General features: G+C 60.8%; 2 protein-coding genes across 5 annotated transcripts; one reads left to right on the forward strand and one right to left on the reverse strand.

Annotated features, from left to right (window-relative positions):
• The first annotated feature begins 1353 nt into the window (after nt 1–1353).
• SACK1H (scaffolding CK1 anchoring protein H) lies at nt 1354–10749 on the forward strand. Of its 2 annotated transcripts, XM_028093623.2 has the most exons (5): nt 1354–1411; nt 4512–4973; nt 5839–6003; nt 6076–6200; nt 6442–10749. In XM_028093623.2, the coding sequence occupies exons 2-5, from the start codon at nt 4527–4529 to the stop codon at nt 9275–9277; spliced, it is 3573 nt and encodes a 1190-aa protein (XP_027949424.2). In that variant the 5' UTR covers nt 1354–1411; nt 4512–4526; the 3' UTR covers nt 9278–10749. The 2 variants fall into 2 exon arrangements, with proteins under 2 accessions (XP_027949424.2, XP_027949423.2); XM_028093622.2 differs by lacking the exon at nt 1354–1411 and having other exon boundaries at nt 4287–4973.
• A 1688-nt stretch (nt 10750–12437) lies between these two features.
• On the reverse strand, nt 12438–18446 carry MAPK15 (mitogen-activated protein kinase 15). 3 transcript variants are annotated; one of them, XM_028093473.1, is made up of 14 exons: nt 18378–18446; nt 17032–17130; nt 16763–16792; nt 16562–16652; nt 15703–15833; nt 15463–15626; nt 15110–15249; nt 14348–14405; nt 13814–13951; nt 13549–13654; nt 13220–13421; nt 12965–13098; nt 12759–12887; nt 12438–12626 (listed from the first exon to the last, which is right to left on the reverse strand). In XM_028093473.1, the coding sequence occupies exons 1-14, from the start codon at nt 18444–18446 to the stop codon at nt 12438–12440; spliced, it is 1680 nt and encodes a 559-aa protein (XP_027949274.1). The 3 variants fall into 3 exon arrangements, with proteins under 3 accessions (XP_027949274.1, XP_087878834.1, XP_087878835.1); XM_088022708.1 differs by having other exon boundaries at nt 13814–13993; XM_088022709.1 differs by lacking the exon at nt 12759–12887 and having other exon boundaries at nt 13814–13993.
• Nucleotides 18447–23814: the final 5368 nt, after the last annotated feature.

Genomic DNA, 23814 nt, shown 5'->3' on the forward strand with positions numbered 1-23814 from the left:
GGTGACCAGAAACTGGCAGGAAGAGGGTTCCGGCATGGACTGGGGAGGGAGAAGCTTGGGCAGGGCTTGGACACATGGTTGACCGCAGGGCAGGCCCTAAATGGGATCCAATGGGGAACTGGGGTTCTGAGCAAGGATCTGAAGTGTTTAGGGGGACTGAAGACTTCTTGAGGGGGGTCAGTGTGTGCTTACGGGGTCCCCTTCCATGTGGAGCAATGCTAGCAGGGTACCTGCTGAGCGAAGGAGTCTCAGTGTTCGTATGGGGTCCTGTACATGGGCATGGTTCTGTGGGGGAGGATCCTGGTACTTGTGGATGGTTTGCTGGGGGATCAGTGAATGTGGGCTTCCCTGTTTGTGTGTGGGGTTGGTGTGTGAGAGCTTCCCATGTGCATGCGGGGTCTCCTATGTGCGTGGACGGTGGTGTGCGCCTGGATGATAGGCGTGTGGAGTTGGTGTGCACGGAGGGTCCCTTAAGTATGCAGGGATCCCTGTGGTGCCCGTGGGGTCCTACGTGCCTGGGGGTCAGCAGGGGTGTGTGCAGGGCCCTCTGTAAGTGGAGGCGTTGGTGTGTAAGGAGGTAAATGCATGTGGCATCCCTTGTGTGTACGGGTCCTGATGTGCCTGTAGAGTCCTTGTGGGAGTGCCTGTAGGGTTCCATCTACCTGGGGGGCATTGGCCTGGGAGGGGACTGGTGTGCGCGTGGGTGTGGGGAGGGGTCTAGGGGCGCAGTGTCTCTGTGTGCCAGTGGGGTCCCAGGTACTTGTGAGTATTGCGTGCGGAGAGTGGGGGGGGGTCCTCTGTGAGGGCGTCAGGTTAGGGGTGCCCCGGTGGCGGGGGATCCCCGGTGCTCGCGGGGTCCTCAAGCCCGGGCCCGCCCCTGGCTCGGCGCCGCCCCGCGGCCTCACCTGCCTCACCTGCCTCCCCCAACTCGCAGGCAGGGCGAGAAGTCCCGCCCCCTACGTCGGGCTGAGCGGTTTCCTAGCGACTGAGCCGGAACTTCCGAGTCACCTCGACTTCCGGGGCGAGGGTCAGGGGTCAGGGATAGGGGCCTAGAGCTTCGGCGAACGGATGGGCGCCGGGGGCAGAGGGCCCCGGGAGGCGGGGCCTCGGCGGCGGCGGCGGCGGCGGCGGCGGGACACCCGGGGCCGGGGGGCGCGGCGGGGGCCGGGGGCCGCGGGGGCGCGGGCGGCGGAATGCGGGCGCGCCGCGGGTGGGGCCGCCCCGCCCCCAGGTGCTGCCCGGGCAGGCCGGCGGCGGGAGCGGCGGGCGGGGCGGGGGCGGGCGCGTGAATCAGGCCGCGCGGCGGGCGGGCCGCGACAGGGAGTGGCTGCCGGACCGACCGGACCGCGAGGCCGCTGGGCGGCGGTCGGCTCCTGCTGCCCTTGTCCCGAGACCCCGCGCACCTGGCCAGGTAGGGCCCCCTCCCCCGGCTCGAGCGGGGCGGGGCGCGCCGGAGGGGAGGCCGCGGCAGGGCCCCCAGGGTGGGGCGGGGGCGGCCTCACCTGGGCGGCGCTCCCACCCGCACCTGGGCCCGGGCCGCGCGGCGGAGCGCCGGGCGGTGGGAGCACGAGCGCGGGGCCGCGCCGGGCCGGGCCGGTGGGGGGAGGTCTCCTGGGCCGCGTGTACCGGCGTGGCCGCGAGCGCCCTCGCACGACGCCGGTCCGGCAAGAGCGGAGTGGGAAAGGGCCCCGGGCTCTGGGGCGAGACTGCCCGGGCCGTCCTCGCTCGCTTCCGCCCTCGCGGCCTAGCTGGAGCCTGCGGAGGGTGCTGGGCCTGGCCTGGACCCCTCCCTGGGCTCCTCGGACCGGGGGTGGCTGGGGAGGCCGAGGCGCAGTCTGGTGTCCTGCGTGAAGTGCTGGGAGAGCGGAAGGCCCCGGTACCCTCACGCCCAAGTCCCCGAACTGGGGCGGGTGGATGGGACACCAGGCCCAGGCAGCCGCGAGTTCCTTGGGCGCACTAAGCCCTTTTGGCCCTGCGGGGCACCCCCCGAAGACGACGACTCATCAGCCTCAGTCTGTGCGTCCCAGCTGGCCGAATCCCACCCCCCAACCTCGTCCCTGTTGCCCAAGGCTTGCACAGGTTTCTGCGGGTAACCCGTGCTCCCATCTGTACTTAGTGCACGGTCACGTCGCCTTGCGCTCCCTCCAGTCACTTAGAAAACCCACCTCCTACCCGGGAGGGATGTCCCTCGTTAGGGGCCCACTAAAGCCCTGAGGGCCCTGGAAGATGTGTCCGCCTTGTGTCAGGGGTCAGAGGTCAGCAGCAAAGGAGCAGATTCCTGCTGAGTCATTGGCCTGGGTGGGATAAGTGCCTCTCCCTCCCTCAGGGCAGGCGTTCAGTAGGCAAATGTGTGAGGAGCCACGCTGTTGGGGCCCTGTCATGGGCTGGAGAGTGGCCGCTGCCCAGTCCACAGTTCAGGGGTGTGCAAGGTGAGAGGAAGGAAGTCTGGGATCATGGGTATTACTGTGTGAGGCCGTGCAGGGCCCCCTGGTGTGGGCACTCAGGATGGGCACCCCATTCCTGATGAGTCCTGTCTGCTGGGGGGCTCCTGTGGGCACTGTGGCACCTGCCCCGGCCGCCGCCAGCCTGGACAGTTTCTGTCGATTCCCCTTCTCAGTGAAGTGCAAGGGACTGCAGGGTTCCCCAGCTTGGGAAGTGCTCCCTCTCAAATGTAGTGAGCAGCATAGTGCCCCCAAGCCCTGCCTGGTCTGACACTGGCCCCATACAGCCAAATTCCAGGGTCTTCCCCGCCCCCCCCACCCTCTGTCGGATACTGTGGGAGACACCCCCCATGGTGATCAGGGGCAGTGGGAGACCCCGCTACAGACAGACCTGCCACCTTGTGCCCCAGTGGAGTCTGCCTCTGAGAACAGTACGGATGTCTTGTATGTAACCACGGAGGGTGGTGGTCTGAGGAAGGAACAGCAGGACAGCTTTCCCGAAGATCTCCCCCCAGGTACCCTCTCCCACCCCCACAGAACGTCCAGCCTGCCTGTCACCCCCCAGGAGAGCAGACAGGAGAGGTCCCTCAGGTTGTCATACACAACAGTCTTGGCCCTGACATTCTCCAGTGCCCAGCTGCCTCCGACCACCCAGTGACCCTGGCCAGTCAGCAGCAGCCAGCTGCCCCTGTGGACTAGGGCACCCTGTGCAGTCTGGCAAGACCAGCATCTAGGAAGCTGAGGGCTAGGTGGGAGCCGAATCCAGCTCTGTCCCAGCCCCAAGCAGCGGCTGGGGTGGGCTGGGCAGTGCCTGGGGCTCTCCTTCCAGGGTAGGAGGACAGGTATCCAGGCAGTTCAGGTATTGGATTGATCCCCCCTGGGGATCCAAAAGAGGTCCCCATGTGGCCTTCCAGAGCTAAAGGCAGCTTCTCCCAGCCTAGGCTCCCTCACAGGCCCTTGGGAGGCAGGTGGACTGGAGTGGACCAGGTGGGGCTTAGGTGTCAGTGTGAAGTTGGGACAAGGGGAGAGGCACAGCTGGAGTCCAGGATGAGCCTGATGGCCACAGCCAAGGGCTCAGGCTTCATCCAGAGCACAGCGGGGAGCAGGGCATGGCCAGAGACGGAAGACCACCACAGGCATGCAGGGTTGGGCTTAGCCATGCAGCACTCTAAGCTTGTGGAGAGCCAGGAGGCTGCTACCCAGATCTGCCAGGGGGTGTGGCTCGGGTTTTTATCTAAGGTGGCACAGTGGCTAGAAAGGTGGATGGGTCAAAGGGAAGGGAGTGGTCCTGGTGGACAGGGACAAAGGGCGGGGGTCAGAGTTTGGAGGGCTGTGAAGTCCGCGAATAGGTTGGGGCTCAGAGTGTGTGACCCCATACGACGGGTGCTGAGGCCTGGGACAAAAGTGGTGACAAGTTTTGTAGGCTGAGCTCACATTGGGCCAGGCACGGGAGCAGGTCAGCCCTGGCAGCTCCCTTTTACAGTGGGGGTAATGAGCCAGAGAGGCCCAGCAAGCGGCCCTGGGCTCCCCCTCGCCCCCCTGTACTGCGGACAGAGACACACAGGTGGGGGGGCCACCTGACTTGTTCAGTACACACAATTTCGTTCAGGGCCCATGAAAATGCATTAATGCCCAAATCAGAAGAAAAAAGCCAATACAATAAAGAATCCAGCCTGGATTATATTTTCTTTATGCCAACAATAGTAAAATACTGGTTTTCTTTTTATGGAGGAAGGGGCCCACAAAGAAGTACCTGGGTCACAGGGGCCATAAAGGAACCCTGAGTGGGGGCTTCATGCAGCCAGAGCCCCTGCCTGGAAACCAGGGTGCAGGATCTCCTGAGGTCCCGGGAAGGGGAAGGGCCCCACCAGCACGGAGCAACATGAGATAGGGCCGGGGCACCCTCCCGGCACCCCGCCAGCCAGGGGGCATCCTGGGGTCCAGGGTGGAGTGCATGGTCTGCACTCCACAGCCCACTCAAGGTCACAGACAAGTGTCTACACACGGTGGGTGGCGGGGAGCGGGCCCAGTGCCGCTGCCCCAGTAATGTGTCTCCCTGCCCCTCCCCAGGCCCCTGGCCCCGACATGGCCCGTCGCTCCCAGAGCTCCTCGCAGGGGGACAACCCACTGGCACCTGGGTACCTGCCACCTCACTACAAAGAGTACTACCGTCTGGCAGTGGATGCCCTGGCTGAGGGAGGGCCAGAGGCCTACAGCCGCTTCCTGGCGTCTGAGGGGGCACCTGCCTTCCTGTGCCCTGAGGAGCTGGAGCATGTGAGCCGCCACTTGCGGCCCCCACAGCATGTTGCTCGCGAGCCCCCTGAAGGCAGCCCTCCCAATGTGGACATGGATGGCTCCTCAGGCACTTACTGGCCCATGAACTCAGACCAGGCAGTGCCTGAGCTTGACCTAGGCTGGCCCCTGACCTTCGGCTTCCAGGGCACTGAAGTCACGACCCTGGTACAGCCACCACCGCCTGACAGCCCCAGCATCAAGGATGAGGCTCGAAGGATGATCCGCTCTGCCCAGCAGGTGTGCTGTCACGGGCTGGGTGGACAGTGGGGGGGAAGGGCCTGAGCTGGACCTCGAAGCATGAGTGGAGTGTGCTGGTGAAAGGAAAATACCAGCATTTCCAGCTTAGGGAGCAAGGGTGAGGCCAGGGCCGACTGGCCACGCTTCTCCAGCCTTCAAGCTACAGCACAAGCTCCCTGGCAGCCAGCTTTGGGGGTCACGAAGTGTTTGGTTATTGCAGGCTGCGGGGGGCACACTGCATTTTGCTTGCGCTTGGTCATGGCCAGTGCCCAGAAACTCAAGGGCCCTGGGATGCTGGGCCCCCTTCCTGGTCTGGATTTATGGTTCAGAGAATTCTCTCCAGTCGAACCTTTGACCCAGGCTTGACCCCACCAAACAGGTGGCAAACAGCAAAGGGAGCCAGACATGGAAGCTGAGGCAGCAGATCCAGAAGCTAGAGAACCCCAACTGCCCTGTGCACCCTCTACAGCAGTCTCCTCCCAGGGGCAGAGCTAGGGCCTGGGCTGGGCCATCCGTGGGGCAGAGCTAGGGCCTGGACTCGGCCATCTAGGGCAGGGCAGTGTGAGGTGCCTCTCAGGGGCTTCAGTTGCCTTGTCCCTTCTCCAACAGGAGGTAGGCCCTGTGCCTGCCTAGGGCTCCATCATGGGCCACCCACCCGCCAGCAGCCCCACACCCCCTCTGGTAGGCCTTTTCCTCCTGACTCCCCTTCCCTGGCAGGGCCCTGCTCTCCCATGGGATGGGCTAGAGGGCGGTTTGCAGTGTTCATGGGTGATCCTGAGGCCTTGCCCGGGCCAGGCAGGAATGGCTGGAGAATAGTGGGGACAGCAGAGGGGTCTGTCCTCTGTCCCTAACCTGCCCCCCGCAGGTGGTGGCCGTGGTGATGGACATGTTCACCGACGTGGACCTGCTTGGTGAAGTGCTGGAGGCAGCGGCTCGCCGCGTCCCGGTCTACATCCTCTTGGATGAGATGAATGCGCAGCACTTCCTAGACATGGCCGACAAGTGCCGCGTCAACCTGCACCACGTGGATGTGAGTGACCCAGGGGGTGTGTAGGGAGGTGGAAGACTCCCCTGCAGAGACCTAATGCCTCTCCCTCCCCAGTTCCTGCGCGTGCGCACTGTGGCAGGCCCCACCTACTACTGCCGCACCGGGAAGTCCTTCAAGGGCCACGTGAAGGAGAAGTTCCTGCTAGTGGACTGTGCCGTGGTTATGAGTGGGAGCTACAGGTGCGCCCAGCCCGCAACCCTGACATCTCCCCACCTAAGGACCTCCCCTGCCCAAGCCCTAGTCTAGTAGCGCCCCCCCCGCCCGCTTCCCCCCCCCCCCCGCCCCGTCCTTGCAGATTTGACACTTCAGAACCACAGGTGGCCTTCCGCGGTGCCCGCTGCTGCTCAGCCCCGCCCCCTCCTCCGACGCTGACTCCGCCCCTCTCCTTGACTCTGATCTTGACCCTCGCCCCACCCGCAGCTTCATGTGGTCCTTCGAGAAGATCCACCGAAGCCTGGCGCACGTGTTCCAGGGCGAGCTGGTCTCCAGCTTCGATGAGGAGTTCCGCATCCTGTTCGCGCAGTCCGAGCCTCTGGTGCCCTCAGCCGGGGCACTGGCCCGCATGGATGCTTACGCCCTGGCTCCATACGCGGGAGCCGGGCCCCTTGTGGGCGGCCAGGTGACCGGGGCGCCGACCCCTTTCTCCTTCCCCAAACGAGCGCACCTCCTGTTCCCACCGCCTCGGGAAGAGGGCCTGGGTTTCCCCTCCTTCCTCGACCCCGACCGGCACTTCTTGTCGGCCTTCCGCCGGGAGGAGCCAGCGCGGATGCCCGCGGGAGCCCTGGAGCCGCACGCGGGACTGCGGCCGCTATCGCGGCGGCTGGACGCGGAGGCAGGACTAGGGGGAGAGCTCGCGGGCCCGCGGGGCTTCTTTCAGGCCCGGCATCTGGAGATGGACACCTTCAAGCGGCACAGCTACGCGGCCGCCGACGGCACGGGCGCGGTGGAGAACTTTGCGGCTGCGCGGCAGGTGTCACGGCAGGCGTTCCTCAGCCACGGTGACGACTTCCGCTTCCAGACCAGTCACTTCCACCGTGACCAGCTCTACCAGCAGCATTACCAATGGGACCCACAGCTCGCGCCGGCGCGGCCGCAGGGCCTGTTTGAGAAGCTGCGCGCTGGCCGCCCCGGCTTCGCCGAGCACGACGACTTCGCGCTGGGGCCCGGGCCACGCTTCCCCGAGCTCGGCCCTGACGGACACCAGCGGCTGGATTACGTGCCGTCCAGCGCGTCGCGCGAGGTGCGCCACGGCTCAGACCCCGCCTCGGGGCCCGGGCCCCGCGGCCTGGAACCCAGCGGAGCCCCACGCCCCAACCTGGGCCAGCGCTTCCCGTGCCAGGCAGTGGCAAGGCAGGGCCCAGACGCCGCGCCCGACGCAGAGCAGGAGCGCAGGGGCGGACCCGAGGGGCGGGCCGGGCTGCGGCACTGGCGCTTGGCGTCCTACCTGAGCGGTTGCCATGGCGAGGACGCGGGCGAGGAGGGCCTGCTGGCACCCATGGAGGCTGAGGCCTATGAAGACGACGTTCTGGTGTCCGGTGGCCGAATGGTCCCCGGGGACCTGCTCCCCTCAGCCTCCCGTGCGCCCTTCCCGGCCAAGGGCCTGGTGTCCTGCTCCGGCGGCGGTGGTGGCGACAGCCCAGAGCGCGAGGGCCTGGAGGAGGCAGGTCTGGCCAAGCAGGACTCCTTCCGCTCGCGCTTGAACCCGCTGATCCAGCGCAGCTCGCGCCTGCGCTCCTCCCTGATCTTCAGCGCTTCGCAGGCCGAGGGCGCCGGTGGGGCCATGGCGGCCACTACCGAGAAGGCGCAGCTGCTGCACAAGGAGCAGGCGGTCAGCGAGATGCTGGGCTCCGGTGGCGAGGCCATGCGCTCCGCCACTTCCACCAAGGTGGCCGAGCTCCTGGAGAAATACAAGGGCCCGGCGCGTGATGCCGGAGGGGCGGGGGCCCCAGTCACAGTCGCCAGCCATAGCAAGGCTGTTGTGTCCCAGGCGTGGCGGGAGGAGGCCGTGGCGCCGGGTGGGGCGGGAAGCGAGCGCCGCAGCCTCGAGAGTTGCCTGCTGGACCTGCGCGACTCCTTCGCACAGCGGCTGCACCAGGAGGCTGAGAGGCAGCCGGGAGCAGCCACGCTTACTGCCACCCAGCTGCTAGACACGCTGGGCCGGAGCGGCACCGACCGGCTGCCCTCTCGCTTTCTCTCTGCCCAGGGTCGCTCCGCCTCCCCACAAGGGCGGGTCAGTCCCCCGCTGGAGGGGCCTGGGCCGCGCCAGGCACCTCACCCTGAGCCGAAAGGGAGCCCCACCGCGGCCTATCCCGAGCGCAGGGGCAGCCCGGTCCCCGCTGTGCCGGAGCGCAGGGGCAGCCCGGTCCCCGCTGTGCCGGAGCGCAGGGGCAGCCCGGTCCCCCCTGTGCCGGAGCGCAGGGGCAGCCCCGTCCCCGCTGTGCCGGAGCGCAGGGGCAGCCCCGTCCCCGCTGTGCCGGAGCGCAGGGGCAGCCCCGTACCCCCTGTGCCGGAGCGCAGGGGCAGCCTCACCCTTCCCTTCTCCGAGGAGTCTCCCAAGACTGGGGCCGCAGAGGAGACGGCTGGCGGCCCCATGGAAGTCTTGCGCAAGGGCTCTCTGCGTCTCCGCCAGCTGCTGAGCCCCAAGGCTGAGCGGCGCACAGAGGAAGAGGGCGGCTTCCCAGCGCCGCAGGAGAACGGGCAGCCCGAGAGCCCCCGGCGGCCGTCGCTGGGTAGGGCTGAGAGCACTGAGGCTGCCACTGGAGACGAGCGGGGCCCGCGGGCGCGCATGGGCTCCACCACGGCCAACGCCTTGTACAGCAGCAACCTGCGGGATGACACGAAAGCCATTCTGGAGCAGATCAGCGCCCACGGCCAGAAACACCGCGGGGTCCCCGCCCCGGCCCCGGGCCTGGCTCACAGCAGTCCTGAACTAGGCCGCTCACCAGCTGCTGGCGGCCTGGCCCCTGACATGTCCGACAAGGACAAATGCTCTGCCATCTTCCGCTCGGACAGCCTGGGGGCCCAGGGAAGGCTGAGCCGCACCCTGCCTGCCAGCGCCGAGGACCGCGACCGGCTGCTGCTCCGCATGGAGAGCATGCGCAAGGAGAAGCGCGTCTACAGCCGGTTTGAGGTCTTCTGCAAAAAGGAAGAGGCCGGAGGCCCGGGGGCAGGGGAGGGCACAGCAGAGGACGACACCAGGGACAGCAAGGTGGGCAAGTTCATGCCCAGGATCCTGGGTACTTTCAAAAGGAAGTGAGCCTCCTGGCCCCCCAGCCCCGGACCAGGCACCCGCCTCGCTGCCGGCCACCAGGCAGAGCCCCTGGCACTCCTCCCCTCAAGGCGGCGTGGAAGCGCCTGAGCGCCGTCAGAGCTTGGCTGCGCCTGGAGCTCACCCAGTAGCTGGCCTGCGTTTTGCCCTGGCCCCTCCCCGCTGGGGCGCTGGCCCCCCACTGCCCCACGCCTTATTCCTCCAGCTCCATCTCTGCCCCTGGGCCCTGAGGCTCCCCTTCCGACGCGTCTGCCTCCACCATCTCTCTGGGCTTCAGGTCCCCTTTAGACCTTCATTCACCTCAGGGCCCCATCTTTTTGTGCCTTAGGCCCCCACCTTTTGGGGGGCCCGTCTCTGCCTCAGTCCCCCATCTTTGGGGGTTCCACATCTCAGGGCTTCCATGTCTCAGGGTTCCCCTCTGCTCACTGCCTCCTGGTTCTACAGCTTCCTCACAGCTGCCTCGTGCCTGCCCCCTTGGCAGCTCCAGCCTCCCCCCTGCGCCGGCCGGTGTCTCCCCCTCCACGCCCGCTGGCTCAGGGCTCCCTTCCTGCCCTGCTTGCATTCGTCCTCACTGCCTCCCTCTCTGCGTCCTGGCACCCCTTTCAGCGGCCCACCCTTTCACGGTGGGGAGGCAGAGCTGGTTGACTGTCCTGCCAGGAGAACGGAGACCGACCTGGGCACTCTTCCTGCAGGGCTGCAGCCCGCACCCCAGCCCCCCGCAAGGGGTGAGAGCGCCGGGGTGTGCAGCACAATAAAGCCAGGTCTCGATGCATGCTGGGCCTTGGCCCTGCCCTGGAATGCTTGTACTTGAACAGGTGAGGGCAGGGCTCTGGTGTGGTGGTGCCTGAGCCCCAGCCCATTGCTCCACGGGTGCTGGCCCTTCAGGTGCTCAGCAGACCCCGACTCCACCCTGGTCTGGATCTTTCCCTCTTTGTCACCAACCTGCAAAATCAGAGTTTCCCCACCTACCTTTCCTGTATCTTTTTCACCTCTGGGGAGTGACTTTGATTTGGAATAACACATTTTAACACCAAATGCTTAGGAAGTCCCCCACTGTAAGTGCTAGCATCGTGAACTTAGTATTTCTGCAACCTTTTTTTTTTTTTTTTTTAAGAATAAGAAATCGAAATCACGCAGACTGGGAAAGGATTTAAGGAACAAGGCCACTGAGCAAAGGCAGCAGTTCTGACTCCAGACAGCTGGAGGAGGGAGGGCGGGGAGGCTGGGGGATACTTTGGTTCAGGTGGAAAAGGTCACTGAGAAGCCAGATGCGCTGGAGCGTTCCTTGGCCTTGATGTGCTTGCTGACCTGTTTGCTCTCGTGTGCTTGGCGCGGCCCGTTGCTAAGGGGGAGCCCGTGCAGCCTCCTGTCTGCATCCTCCACGTCGTGCTGAATAACACATCTCAAATGTGATTCTGCACATTTTGGTGTTAACAATAAAACAACAAAATATTCCAACACATTCCTAAATATATGTATTAATCACCCAGTTAGTATATTGCAAATGTGAGTCTTGGGAACTCAATTTCCCTCTGGACAGCACCACCCATCCCTGTGGGGCCCATTAACCCCCCCCCCACATCTGTACTGCCAACACCTGTAGCCACATCTAACCCTGGAGACTCCACCTCACCTTCCCATGACCCGCTCCCCTTCACAGGCAAATGCTTTCATCCACTACTCCCACTCTTCAATTCCGCCAGCCCTCCACCTAGGCACACCCCCACTGGCGCTCCCTGGGGGCTCCTGACCACCAAGCCCAGCAGACACTTCCCAGCCCCCGCCCCCCGCCCCCAGACACCAGTGCCCGGGTGTCAGGATCCCTCAGCCCCTCCAGCCACCCCGTGTTTGCAGGGCTGGGCTTCCTGGGGCCCCACCTGCTCTCTGGGCTGTGGCATTCCTTCCCACTGCCTCATGCGCCACCCTCATCCATCACCTGGGGGCTATGCTTCAGGCTCTAAGAACTCAACCGACTACCCCCTGGGCAGCCTGGTCTCCTGACTCGCTCACCTGCAGGCCAGAACTGGGGCATTTACTCTTGCCTCCTTTCTGGGCCTTCTCCCAAGTCCTCTTGTGCTTTCTCCATCTCTTGCAACCACCTGGTCTGGGCCCACCCTCTGCCCAGCTCTCCCTGCCCTTCCCACCTGTGGCTCTCCCTAGCAGCCTGCAGCTTTTACAGGTGAGCAGAGGTCTTGCTCCTGGCAGCCCAGCCTCCAACACAGCACAGGCCACATCCTTTAGATTGTGAGCCCCAGCTGGGCAGTTGGGAAGTGGCCTGTGTGTTCCAGCCCCTGCCTGGGGTCAGGTGTGGTGCAAGGCAGACCTGGAACAATGAGACGGGTGCCCAAGGGGCCCCTTGGAACTCTTCAGCTCCCACCCCCCTGGACCCACCCCCCCGCCAGGACAGACCAGCTGCCAGTCACTGTTAGTGGCCCAGAGCACAAGGATCACAGTCAGGGGCTGTACCCTGGGGCACTGCCCTGTCCTCTCTTCCACGTTAACTCTGGCTCAGGGTCACAAATGCCCTCAGGTGATGGCTTGCACTGAGGCAGCAGGTGCACAAGTCCCTGCCCCCCCCACTCCCAGAGCACCCTGGGGTAGCCTTGTCCCTCTGATAGTGTTCTGACACCAGGCAGGCCCCAGAGCATTTGTGGAGAGAGGAGGGGAAGCTGGTCCCGAGGAGCCCCCCAGGCCAGTCACAGGCACTGTGAGCCTCCAGGGAGAGCAGTGGAGAGCCTCCAGGCAGACAGGATCCACCCAGGGACAGCAGGTGTCCTCGCAGCTTCTCATGGGCTCTGTACTAGACATGGGGGTCCTCCGAAGGGGGTGGACTCCAGGCAAGGGGTGGTGTGGCCTCAGAGGGAGCACCTCACTGAGGACAGAAGACAGGCAGGTAGGCTGGGTGGGGATGGACAAGACTTTATTGGAGTAAGTGACTGGGGATGGGTGGGAACCTCACCTACTCCCCCAGAGGCCTGGACAGGCTCCCTGGATCTCAAGAATATGGCCAGGCAAAGGGGCAAGCGGCTAAGAGGGGGGTGGGGAGCATGGGGGACTTGGGGGCAAATCCGGGGCTGGGAGAGGGGCGGGGACTGGGCGAGGGGCCGGGGCTGAGCAGAAGAGTTGGGTTGAAGGCTGGTAGGGCGGCTTAGGCGCGTGGCCCGGGGAGCAGGGGCAGGCGGCCCAGCGCCGAGTGGCAGACGGTACCGTAGGCCTGAGAGTAGCCCCCGAGCGCAGCCCTCGCAGCGCCCTGGGCTCCCTGCGAGGCCGAGGCGCTGAACATCCTCCGGCCCGGCCGGAACTCGGGCCGGGCATCCGCGGGAAGCCCGCGAGGGACCTGCGCGGTCGAGGGGTCGCATAAGGGGCGGGGCCAGAGGAAGGGGAGGGCCCTGACCCCGGCGAACCCAGCGGCCGAGGGGGCGGGAAGGACGGCAAGGGAGCGGAGGGCGGGGGATCCGAGCGAGCTCACCCGTCGCGCGCCGGTCGCCCTCACCCCACGGCCCGGATTCCAGTCGCTCCGGATCAGGGCCTGGATGGCCACCTGGGCGGCGGCCTGCGAGGCCAGGGAGGGCGCCGCCCCCTTCCCGCTGGGCTTCACCTGGAAAGGGGCGCGTCACGGGGTCACTGCAGGGGCCCTCGGAAAGGAGTGAGAGGGACCCTCCCGGGCCGACCTACCCACGAGGGTGCCGAGGGGGCCTCCGCCGTCGCCCCAGGGGGCCTCTCCCCTCTCCCGGGACCTCCTGGGGGCGGAGGCTGGAGCAGGGGGGCCGAGTTCCGCCGCGGAAGGTTCTTGGCTCCGCAGGCAATGTCTGTGGGGTCGGAAGATCAATCCCCGGGGTTGGGGTTAGTCGCGCGCGGCGGACGCTTGGTGGCTCCCCCCAGGAGGGGCAGGGGCCGTGCTCCGCGCGGGGCGGCCGTCAGATCACACACCGTGCGCGCACTGGTGACCCGGGCTGCTCTGACGTCTGCGTCCGGGGTTCTGCGTGGGGGAGCCCTGGGGCAGCTGAGGGACGGCTCTGGGATTGAGCAGGTGCGCCTGGGGCCGGGGGGCACTGGGCTCTGCCCCCGCGGGTGTGCCCCCCAGGCCCTTCTCTCTGGGGATGCTGCTGTTGCCCCTGCGCTCCAGGATCATCTGCGGGAAGGGAGGGGCGCTCAGAGGAGCACGGCGCGGGTGTAAAGGGTTCTGGGGGTCGCTGAGGCAGGGGACGGCCTTGAGGGTGAGCGTGGTTGGGGGACGGTGGTGGTCGCGGCCAGAGCACCTGATAGACGCGGCTGCGATACTCGGGGGCTGAGAGCTGAACTCCTTCGAGCACCGGGAGCCGCACAGCCGAATCCAGTGTCCACTCACGAGCCGGGCAGTGGAACCTGCGGGGAGCCAGCGAGGCGGGTGTGGGAGAAGCGAGATGCGCGCTGCCGTCAAGCGGGCCTCTTGGGCCTCTCCGCCCGAGCCCAGATCCGCGACCCAACACCCAGCCCCAGCCAGGGAGGAGCTGGTCAGGATGCTGCCCTCTTCCCCGCCCCTACCTCTGCACGTAGGGGTGCTGCAGTGCCTGGGCTGCGCTAAGCCGCTTCTCCGGGCTAAATACCAGGAGTCCCCTGAGGAGATCCAACGCCTCCGGGGGTGTGTCTGGCGGCAGGAGGGTGTCCAGCGTCTGCCGTGGCCTGCGGGCGCCTGCGTATTGTCCCCTCTCCAGGTCGGGGTCCCTCCTCACATCCGTATCTGCGGCAGCTCTGCTTCCGACCCTCACCCTCCGCCCAGCACCACTTAACTGTCTCGGTGCATCTCCCCTCCCCATGCAACCCTCAGGCAGCCTGGGGCGAGACCCCTCCCTGCCTTGCTTCGGGTCCCTTCCTCTGCGCGCCCTGCTCCGTTCCTGTGGGCCTCCCCACGCCTCAGGCCATGCTGGGTGATGCTGGAGATTCCTCATTTTTAGCGTAACCAAACTGCTGGGTTCGGGATCGCCATGGGAAGACCAGGGCCCAGGTCTGGGCTGACAGACTGGCCAGCAAGTTGACCAGAAGTACGCCAGAGCCAAGCTCCTAAGCAGCCCCACTCACCGGGACCCCAGGCAGGGCAGGATAGAGGCACTGTAGCTTGAGCCAAGAGCCAGGAGGTCTGCAGGTGGGTGGACAGAAGGAGCTGTGTGATGGGGGAGGGCCTGGCCCAGTGGGGCAGCTCAGGGAGGTCTGGGGCCAGTTGTCTCCTCCTGCCCTGTGGAGTGCCCGCCTCTCTGCAGGGGCTGGGCTGTCTGGCAGGACTCCCAGCTTGCATGCCTGGATTCACGCTATGTGTGCACACGTATGTGCACCTGCACGCGTGCCTGCCCTCGCACACTCCTACTCCCACTCCTGCACACGCACTCCAGTCTGGGCATCCCCACCTCCATGGAAGAGCCACCCCTTCCACCTGGGGAAGACAATAGGGCTCCCCCCACCTGGTCCTCTCCCCCCGCCCCGGCTCCCTCCCCCCAAAAAAGAGGAAGGACTCCCTAGACTACCTACCCGCACGCCTCTTTCCCCAACCTCTGCTGCCCCACTCCCAGCACAGCTGCTGGACCTGCTCCCACGAGCCTCAGCTCCTGTCCTGACCCAGCTGGGCCCCTCACGGGCACTGCTTGGCCCTCGAGGACCCCTAGCTTCTCCCTGGGCCTAGCATGCATAGGGCCTGCCCTTTCTTGTCTTCCTGAGGCTCTGGACCCTTCCCGTCCCCCTCGTCCCCAGCCCCCTCCCCACCAGTCCTGGCCGGTACCATGCTGTCCCCCCACAGCTGTGTGTGCTGACCCTCAGACTCCCTGATGCCCAGCAGGCCCCTACACACACCCTCCTTGGACGGCGGTGGGATGGTCTCCAGGATCAGCTCCAGCTGGTGCAGTGTGGAGGTGCCAGGGAACAGGGGCCTCCCCCGAAGCATCTCCCCCAGGATGCAGCCCAGACTCCACATGTCCACCCCAGGGGTGTACCTGGGGCAGGAAGGGGTGGAGGCATGGGGGGACCCTGGAGGCAGAGGTGGAGGGAGGAGGAGAGACATTCAAGGGGGCGGGGTCTGGAGTATTGGGAGGGAGCCAGTGAGGATGCATGTGGGGGCACAAGAACGCTGGGCGAGAGGATATGGGGGTGCTGGGGGGAAGGTGAAGGTAGGATTGCAGGGGTGGGTGGGGGGAAGATGCTCTTACCAGCTTGAGGACAGCAGCACCTCAGGAGCCCGGTACCAGCGTGTGGCCACGTAATCTGTCAGGGCCTGGCCCTCAGGCCCCTCAGGGAGGCCGCTGAGGGAGCGGGCAAGACCAAAGTCGCAGAGCTTCACCAAGCAGCTGGAGTCCAGGAGAATGTTGGAAGGCTGCAGGAGAGGAGGCTGTCAGGGGTGGGTGCGCACAGCGGGGGCGCAGGGCCCACGAATGGAGGGCTGGCGGCACCTTCTGGTCCCGGTGGATGACGCGTCCTGAGTGGATGAACTTGGTGGCCCGTAGGAGCTGGTAGATGATGTAGCGCTTGTGGATGTCTTTCAGCAGCCTGCCCTTACAGATGACGGCGTTCAGGTCAGTGTCTGGGGGAGCGTGTGGGTCAGCCTGGGGGCCTGGGCAGAGTGCACAGGTCTGTCCCACTTTGGACCCTTCCCATATGGCCACAGTCCCCAGGCCCCACTGGCCACCCTCAAAGCCCTGTCCCTGGCCCTGTCCTGGGCACACACACTTCCCAATGGTTCTGGCAAGCTTCTCAGGCCTGCTCGCTGCCTTTGTTGGTACAGCAATAAAAGTCTGTGGGATTATTTTTATTTTTATTTTTTAAAGATTTTATTTATTTACTTGAGAGAGAGAATGAGCAAGCGAGGGAGAGAGCAGTAGCAGGGGAGGGACAGAGGCAGAGGGAGAAGCAGGCTTCCCGCTGAGCCGGGAGCCCGATGCGGGGCTCGACCCCAGGACCCTGGGACCATGACCTGAGCCGAAGGCAGACGCTTCACCAACTGAGCCACCCAGGCGCCCCTGTGGGATTATTTTTAATACTTCATTTCCTGTTGCTTTGTTTCATAAAATGGGTAGAAAAAGGAAAATACAGCTGCAAACAGTGGAGAAAGCAGGAGGCTTGTGGAGGCGGGCTCAAGGTGGTCACTGCCAGGCCCAGACACTGATGCACACCAGCTGTTTGTCCTTGCCCACTGAGGAACTGCCCTAGCTCAGGGCTGGCCGCCATGATGGCCCGAGCAGCAGAGGGGCGTACAAAGGGAGGCGGGCCACTGGAGGGTCCTGCACCAGGACTAAGCAAGGCCTCACTCACCCATAGACTCAAACACCAGGTAAATGTCCCTGTCATTCTCCGCCTGGATCACATCCAGGAGGCGGATGATGTTGGGATGGTCCCCAAGTTCCTAAGGAGAGAGCCAGGGGTTGTGTGCTTTGAGGGGCGAGGGTCTGGGCATCCCCCCTTGTTTGGAGAAACTGCACCTGGGGAGGTGGTCAGATGGCCCTGGCCACTCACCTGGAGCAGCATAATTTCCCGGAACGTTCTCTGGAATGAGACAGAAACCTGAGTGTGGGTATGGAGGAAGAAGGAAGCCCACTTCTTGAAAGGATCTATAGGGATTGATGCTTGTCACCCACACCCACTGGACCATAGGGTCACAGAGCAACTGGTGCTCTGAGCAATGACAGAAACCAAAATAACACCGGAGCTAGCTACTAGGCAGCGGGGAGTCACCCCCACACCCCTGCCCTTGTCGTTCTCACACCTCTTCCCCACTCACGTACCTGGGCATCCGTCTTATCTCTAAAGGCATCGAAGATCTTCTTGATGGCCACGACCTCGCCAGTCCTCTTATCCACTGCCTTCCACACGATGCCATAGGCCTGTGAGAAGGCTGGTTAGCTTGCGGGGCACAGGGCCAGACTCCTGCCCAGCCCTCCCCTGCCCACCAGACTGCTCCTCCCTGCTCTGGCTCCTGGGAGGGAATGAGGGTGCGGTGAGGGGCTGTAGCTCTGGGCGAGGTCCCTGCAGCTGCAGGCTGCTCATCTTGCTGCCCAGGACCCCGGTGTCTTCCAGAGGAGGGTGATGGGAAGCAAGGCCCCAGGAGGAGATAAGGTCACAGATGGAAGATTCTGGGTGGGAGATGAAGCCTGTTCTGGGCACCTCTCCCCTCTTTCCCATCCTCCCTCCAGCCTATTAGCAAACCCTGTTGGCTCCACATTCAGAGTTCATCAGAATCCCACCGCTTGCTGCCATCCCTGCTGCTGGGCCTGGTCTGAGCCTCGTGCCTCTCCTACATCTCCTGTCTGGAATCACTACACTAACCTTCTAGCTGGCTCCCCAGCCCACACCACTGTCCATCTTCTACAGAACAGGCAGGGTGAGTCTTGTGGCACCAAAGGCTGCTATCACCCTCTGTGTCATGCCCAGTAGAAGCTCTTGCAGTTTCCCAAAGCCGCAGGTGATCAGAGCCCCCCCCCACCCCCGCCCAGCCACTCCTATCCAGTTCACACCAACTCTGCTTTTTCCCCACAGCCAGCAGGTCCTTGCCTCAGGGCCTTTGCACTTGCTGTCTGCACTGTTTGGAACATTCCTTCTTTCCTCCCCCGTTACACACCCACACAGTCACACACCTTCACATACACTCTTATACATAATCCCACATGCTCTCGCACACAAACACAAATGCACGTTTGCTCACACAAGGCTCTGGCTCTCACTCCAGGACCATTTACCCACTCAGGCCCTTCCTGGGCCAGCCTTGGGATCCACCCATCGCCCTCAGCGACTGGAGTGGGTGGGCCTGGCCTCCTTAGAGTGTCCTATGGGCACCAGAAGAGGTAGCTGGGAGCAGGGGACGCTGGGCAGCGGGGGACTGGGGAGGGGATTTGTCCAGGGTCCCACCGGCCTGAGACCCCTGTGGGCCCAGAACCAGGCGATGGGCCCCCTTGGAGTAGGGCACTTTTAGAGCCCTGTTACAAGAAACTGAAGCCCGAGGGGCTCGGTGTCTTGCCCAAGGCCACCCTCCAGTCCGTGGAGGAAACTGGTCGCGAGCCCAGGACCCCAGGCAGTGTCGGAGAGAACAGACCTCCCACTGGACCTGCCCCCGCCCTGCAGTGGCCAGGCTCACCCCCTTCCCCAGCCGCCGCTTGAGCAGGTATCGCTGGGCTACGTGGCGGTCCACCTCCGCAGCGCACATGCCGGCGGGTGGGCGCCGGTAGACCTCCAGACGCGGGCAGGGCTGGAACTGTTGAACCCAGTTGCCTTGGAGACGAGGCCCCCTCCCTTGCGCCTGCGCGTCGCAGGTGTGGGGCGGGGTGTGCGGCCCAAGCCACACCCCACCGCCTCGCCCCCGGGAGCGCCCCCGCCCCCCCCCAGCTCCTGGCCCCGCCCCGCCTACCCAGCCCCCGGCAGCACCCACGCAGCGCCCCGGGTCTCCGAAGGCAGGCTGCAGGCGCGCGGCGTGCGTCCGCGGGGCGCCCTCGGCCGGGGTGCCCTTTCCACCGCCTCCCAGCTCCGCCGATGTGGTGCTGGCGGTTAGGGCGGTGCTCGCAGACCGCCCCCCCACCCCCGACCAACTACCGAGCGGTCTGGGGCGGGGGCCGCGCCGTCCCCTGCTCGGGGAAGCGCCAGGACTGTAGGGTGCTGAGGGTTAGGGTTAGGGCAAGGGGGAGCTCGGGGGCGGGCTCTCGGGGCGGGGGCGTCCCGCCGACAGCCCAGGGCCGGCCGGAGGAGGCGAGTTTGCACACACTTGGTGGGAGTGTAGAATGCCACACCCTCTTCGGAAAACAGTTTTGGCAGTTTCTCCAACATAAATTTACCGTGACCCAGGCAAAATGAAAACATAGGTCCACACACAGAATCATACATGGCTGTTCATAGCAGCTTTGCTTCTCGGAGCCCCAAACTGGAAACGACTCAAACGTTGCTGCAACGTTTGACACAGAGGAATGGATAAACAAAACGTGGCCGAGGCGTGCAATGGCACGTTGCTCAGCAAAAAAGGAAAGAAACCACAGGAACACACCACATGGATAGATCTCAAAATCTTTATGCTGGCTAAATAAGTCAGACCCCCCTCAAAAGAGTTCACTGTATGAACCCATTTATATAAAACTGCAGAAAATGCTATCTACAGTTCAGGGATGGCCCCCGGGGTGGACCGGAGGGAGAGAGGCATTGGAACTTTCAGAGGTAATAGAAATGTTCAGTTGTGGTGAAGCTTTCTAGGGTGTATACTTATGTCTAGGTTGTTTAAATCGTACACTGTAAATACATGGTTGCATCTCCATATAAAACTGGAGGCGTGGAGAATAAGCCAGGGAGAGAAGCAAGGTGGGAGAGACTGGTCTTCTGGTCCCCAGAGAGTATCCAGGGCTGGACAATATGCCCTCCCCCAGTAAACAGCTGGAAAACTGGACAAAGTATGCAAAACAACTTTCTGTAAATTGGACAACAAGCAGTGCAGGACTGCCATCCTGGGAACCCAGGAACAAACAACCTCTTGAGTTCAGTACCAGCGCTGTGTCAGGGAGGAATGAGGGAAAACTTCCACCGGTCTGAGACGGGGAAACTCAAGGACTCCATAAAAATCTGCTTTTTTGCTCCATTTCCTGCTTGGACTCTTGCTAGGGCCTGCACCCCCACTTCACACAGGCCTCAGAATACAAGTGGTGCATGTCCTCCTTGTAAGGGACAAGGAGTCGGTGATTCCTCTAGAACAGACAGCATCTAAGGAAGGACCAGGTGGGAATGACCAGACAAGTCATCACATGCAAGTTCCAGACCACCAGTGCTCAACACCTCCCTGCCGAGGCCTCCTGGCTCCCAGGAACACCACCTGAGCTCTCATCTTGTTCTGATCAGTTCCTGGATGCCTGAGGGGACGAGTATACCAGACCACCATCCTCAATAAAAATCCCCTTCCCCGAAGACCAGACTCACGCTCCTTTCCTTCCTGAGTCTCCCAGATGCTGTTTGTATCTGCTGTCTATCTTCAGTAATCTCTGCTCTCACTTCCTGCTGGCTCATGTTTGATTTCTATCCTCCATGAAGCCAAGGACCATCTTGGCTGGTCCTGCAGGACCCCCTGGTTCCTCAGACCCAGCCTGCTGGCATCGAGTCCATGGAAAGAACGGCTCGGTGGCGGGGTGGGGGTGAGGCGCGGAGGGTTGGTGGTGTTGCTGAACAATTTCCAGATTTCACGTTGGTAGGGAGGTCACTAAGTGCCAAGCAGCTAAGTGGACACCAAAGCATTCAGGAGAGACCCCAGACATGTCACATCTCAATAAAGTGACTAAGCTAGCTCTAGACTAAAACCTATTCCACACCCATCGTGTGTGTGGAGAACAAACCTTAAAAGGAACAAGATGCTACAAATACAGCCTAACTGCAGGCCAAAAACCTTCAACATTCTTTAAAGGGAAACACCAACAAAACAACACTCAATAACATAACATTCAAAATACCCAGCATCCAGAATGTAATAAAAAGTTACTAGATTTCGGGCGCCTGGGTGGCTCAGCAGGTTAAGCTTCCAACTCTTGATTTCAGCCTAGGTCTCGATCTCAGGGTTGTGAGTCCAAGCTCTGTATTGGGCTCCACACTGGGTGTGGAGCCTACTTAAAAAAAAAAAAGTTACTAGATTTACCCAATTAAAAATATGGGCAAAGAATTTGAATAGACGTAGCTCCAAAGAAGATATGCAAATGGTCAACAGCACATGAAAAGATGCACAACATCATTAATCATCAGGGAAATGCAATCAAAGATACATGAGATACTGGGAGGTGAACGGATCAGGTGGAGGCAGGCAGCGTGGGCAGGGAAAGAATTTATCAAAGACAGAACAAAGGAGGTAGAAGTGTACTGACTACGCCACAAGGGAGCAGCGGGCAGGACAGCAAGAAGAGAGACTGTCTGCCAGGAGGCGGGTGGGAGAGTCGGGGGGGGGGGCTGTATTTATTGGAGGGGAGTGAGAAGGTATAGAAACATATGGAATTTTCCCTTTTTGGTACCTGTGCCTGGTTGTCAGTGGCCCGTTGGTCAGCTAGGGCCTATGGCTATTTTGAGGTAGGTCGCCTAATGAGCCTGTTTGCATTCAGCCCCGTGGTCATCGCGGGCCCTGTTACCTCACTCCGGTTTCCAGTGCTCAAACCTGTGGCCTAAACACAGCCTCTACAGATACTACTCCGCCCTCATGAGGATGACTGCAATAATAACCACCACCACCACCACCAAGTCTTCACAAGGATGGAGAGAAGTGGGAACTCTCATTGACTGCTGGTGGGTGTGTAAAATGGTGCAGCTGCTGCAGAAAACAGCTGGCAGTTCCTCAAAAAGTTAAACATAGAATTAGCATACAATCCAGCAATTCCACTTCTGGTATTTACCCAAAAGAATAGAAAACAGGTATTCAAACAAATACTTGCATACAAGCGTTCTTAACATTCACAAAAGCCAAAAAGTGGAAACAACCCAAATGTCCACCGATTGATGAATGGATAAACAAAATGCGGTCTATCCATACAGTAGAATATAATTCAGCCACTACATATTACAACATGGTGAGCCTCAGAGACACTGTGCTAGGCGAAAGAGGTCACATACCAAAGATCACATACACGGGGCGCCTGGGTGGCTCAGGCGTTAAGCGTCTGCCTTCGGCTCAGGTCATGGTCCCAGGGTCCTGGGATCGAGCCCCACATCGGGCTCCGTGCTCCGCGGGAAGCCTGCTTCTCCCTCTCCCACTCCCCCTGCTTGTGTTCCTGCTCTCGTGCTGTCTCTCTCTGTCAAATAAATAAATAAAATCTTAAAAAAAAAAAAAGATCACATACACAATTCCACTTATATGAAACATTCACAATAGGTGTCCACAGAGACAGAGAACGGACTGGCAGCTTCCAAGAGTCGAGGGAAGGGGGTAGGTGGTGACTGCTTGATGGAAAAAGGGCTCCCTTTAGGGTGATGCAAATGTTTTGTAACTTGATAGAGATAGTGGCTACATAACACTGTGAATGTACCAAATGCCACTAAGAGGTATACTTTAATGTAGTTAATTTTATGTGAATTTCACCTCAATAAAAAAGTTACAAGGTTTGTGAGGAAGCAGGAACACATGACCCATATCCAGGAAACAAATCAGTTGATAGAACTATACCCATAACTGACAAAGATGATGGATTTGGCAGTGACTTTAAGAAACAGCTGTTATAAGTATGCGCATGGATTTAAAGAAAAACACGAATATGACAAGTTATAAAAAAAAATAACCCAGTGGTATTTCTAGAGCTGAAAAATAAATTATCTGAAGTTAAAACTCTTTGGATGGACTTAACATCAGAAGAGATGTCAGTGAACTTGAAAATACAGCAATAGGACTATCCAAATTGAAACAGGGAAAAAAATTAAAGAACCTATGAGACAGTATCAACAAAAGGGTGATACAGGAAGTATATTTGAGAGAGTAATGGCTGAAATTTTTGCAAATTTGAAGGAAAGGTAATACACTCACAAATCCAGGGGTTTAAATGAAACCTAAGTAGGAAAAACACAAAGGAGGTCAGAATGAGCACATAATAACTAAACTGCTGAAAAAGTGATAAAAAATATTACAATTATCCAAAAAAACCTTACAAACAGAGGAACAAAAATAACTATAACCACAAAATTCTTGTCAGAAAACAATTTCAAGCCAGAGGACAAAGCAAGGACATCATTAATGTGCTAAAAACAAAAACAAAAATATACAAATCAAAACAAAAACACTGCCAATCTAGAGTTATATACTCAGAGAAAATATCCTTCCAAAAACACAATACCTTTTCAGACAAACAAAAGCTGACAGTACGTAACACCTATAGACCTGAACTACAAAAAATATATTTTTTAAAGATTTTACTTACTTGTCAGAGAGAGAGAGAGAGAGAGAATGGCAGAGGCAGAGGGAGAAGCAGGCCCCCCACTGAGCAGGGAGCCTGATGCGGGACTCGATCCCAGGACCCTGGGACCATGACCCGAGCCGAAGGCAGACGCTTAACCGACTGAGCCATCCAGGTATCTCTGAACTACAAAAATATTAATGAAAGTTTACTTGGATGAAGAAAAATGATTCTGGATGAAAATCTGGGTTGACATAAAAAAAAAAAGAATCCTGGAAATGGGATATGGTGGCTGAATATAAAACACATTTTTCTCATCTGGTAAATTTCACTGATAGTTGACTGCCCTAGCTAGACCTGGTAACTCAATGACATGATCAAAAGTCTATCTCAGATCTAATCACAACCATAATGAGAGACCACCTCATGCACATTTAGGAAGGCAAGAAAACTCCAAAAACAAACAAACAAACAAACAAACAACCAAACTAAACCAAACCAACAAACAAAAACAGGAAAAGAAAAAGTGTTGGTGAGGATGTGGAAAAACTGGAACCCTGGGACCCTTTTGGTGGGATTGTAAAATGGTATAGCCAATATGGAAAACAGTATGGTAGTTCCTAAAAAAATTAAAATTAGAATCACCATATGATTCAGCAATCCCACTTCTTGGTATATATCAAAAAA

This window comes from Eumetopias jubatus, unplaced genomic scaffold, assembly GCF_037043125.1.
Source record: "Eumetopias jubatus isolate StellerSeaLion01/CBP00866 unplaced genomic scaffold, mEumJub1_p1.0 scaffold_4, whole genome shotgun sequence".
Lineage (NCBI taxonomy): Eukaryota > Metazoa > Chordata > Mammalia > Carnivora > Otariidae > Eumetopias > Eumetopias jubatus.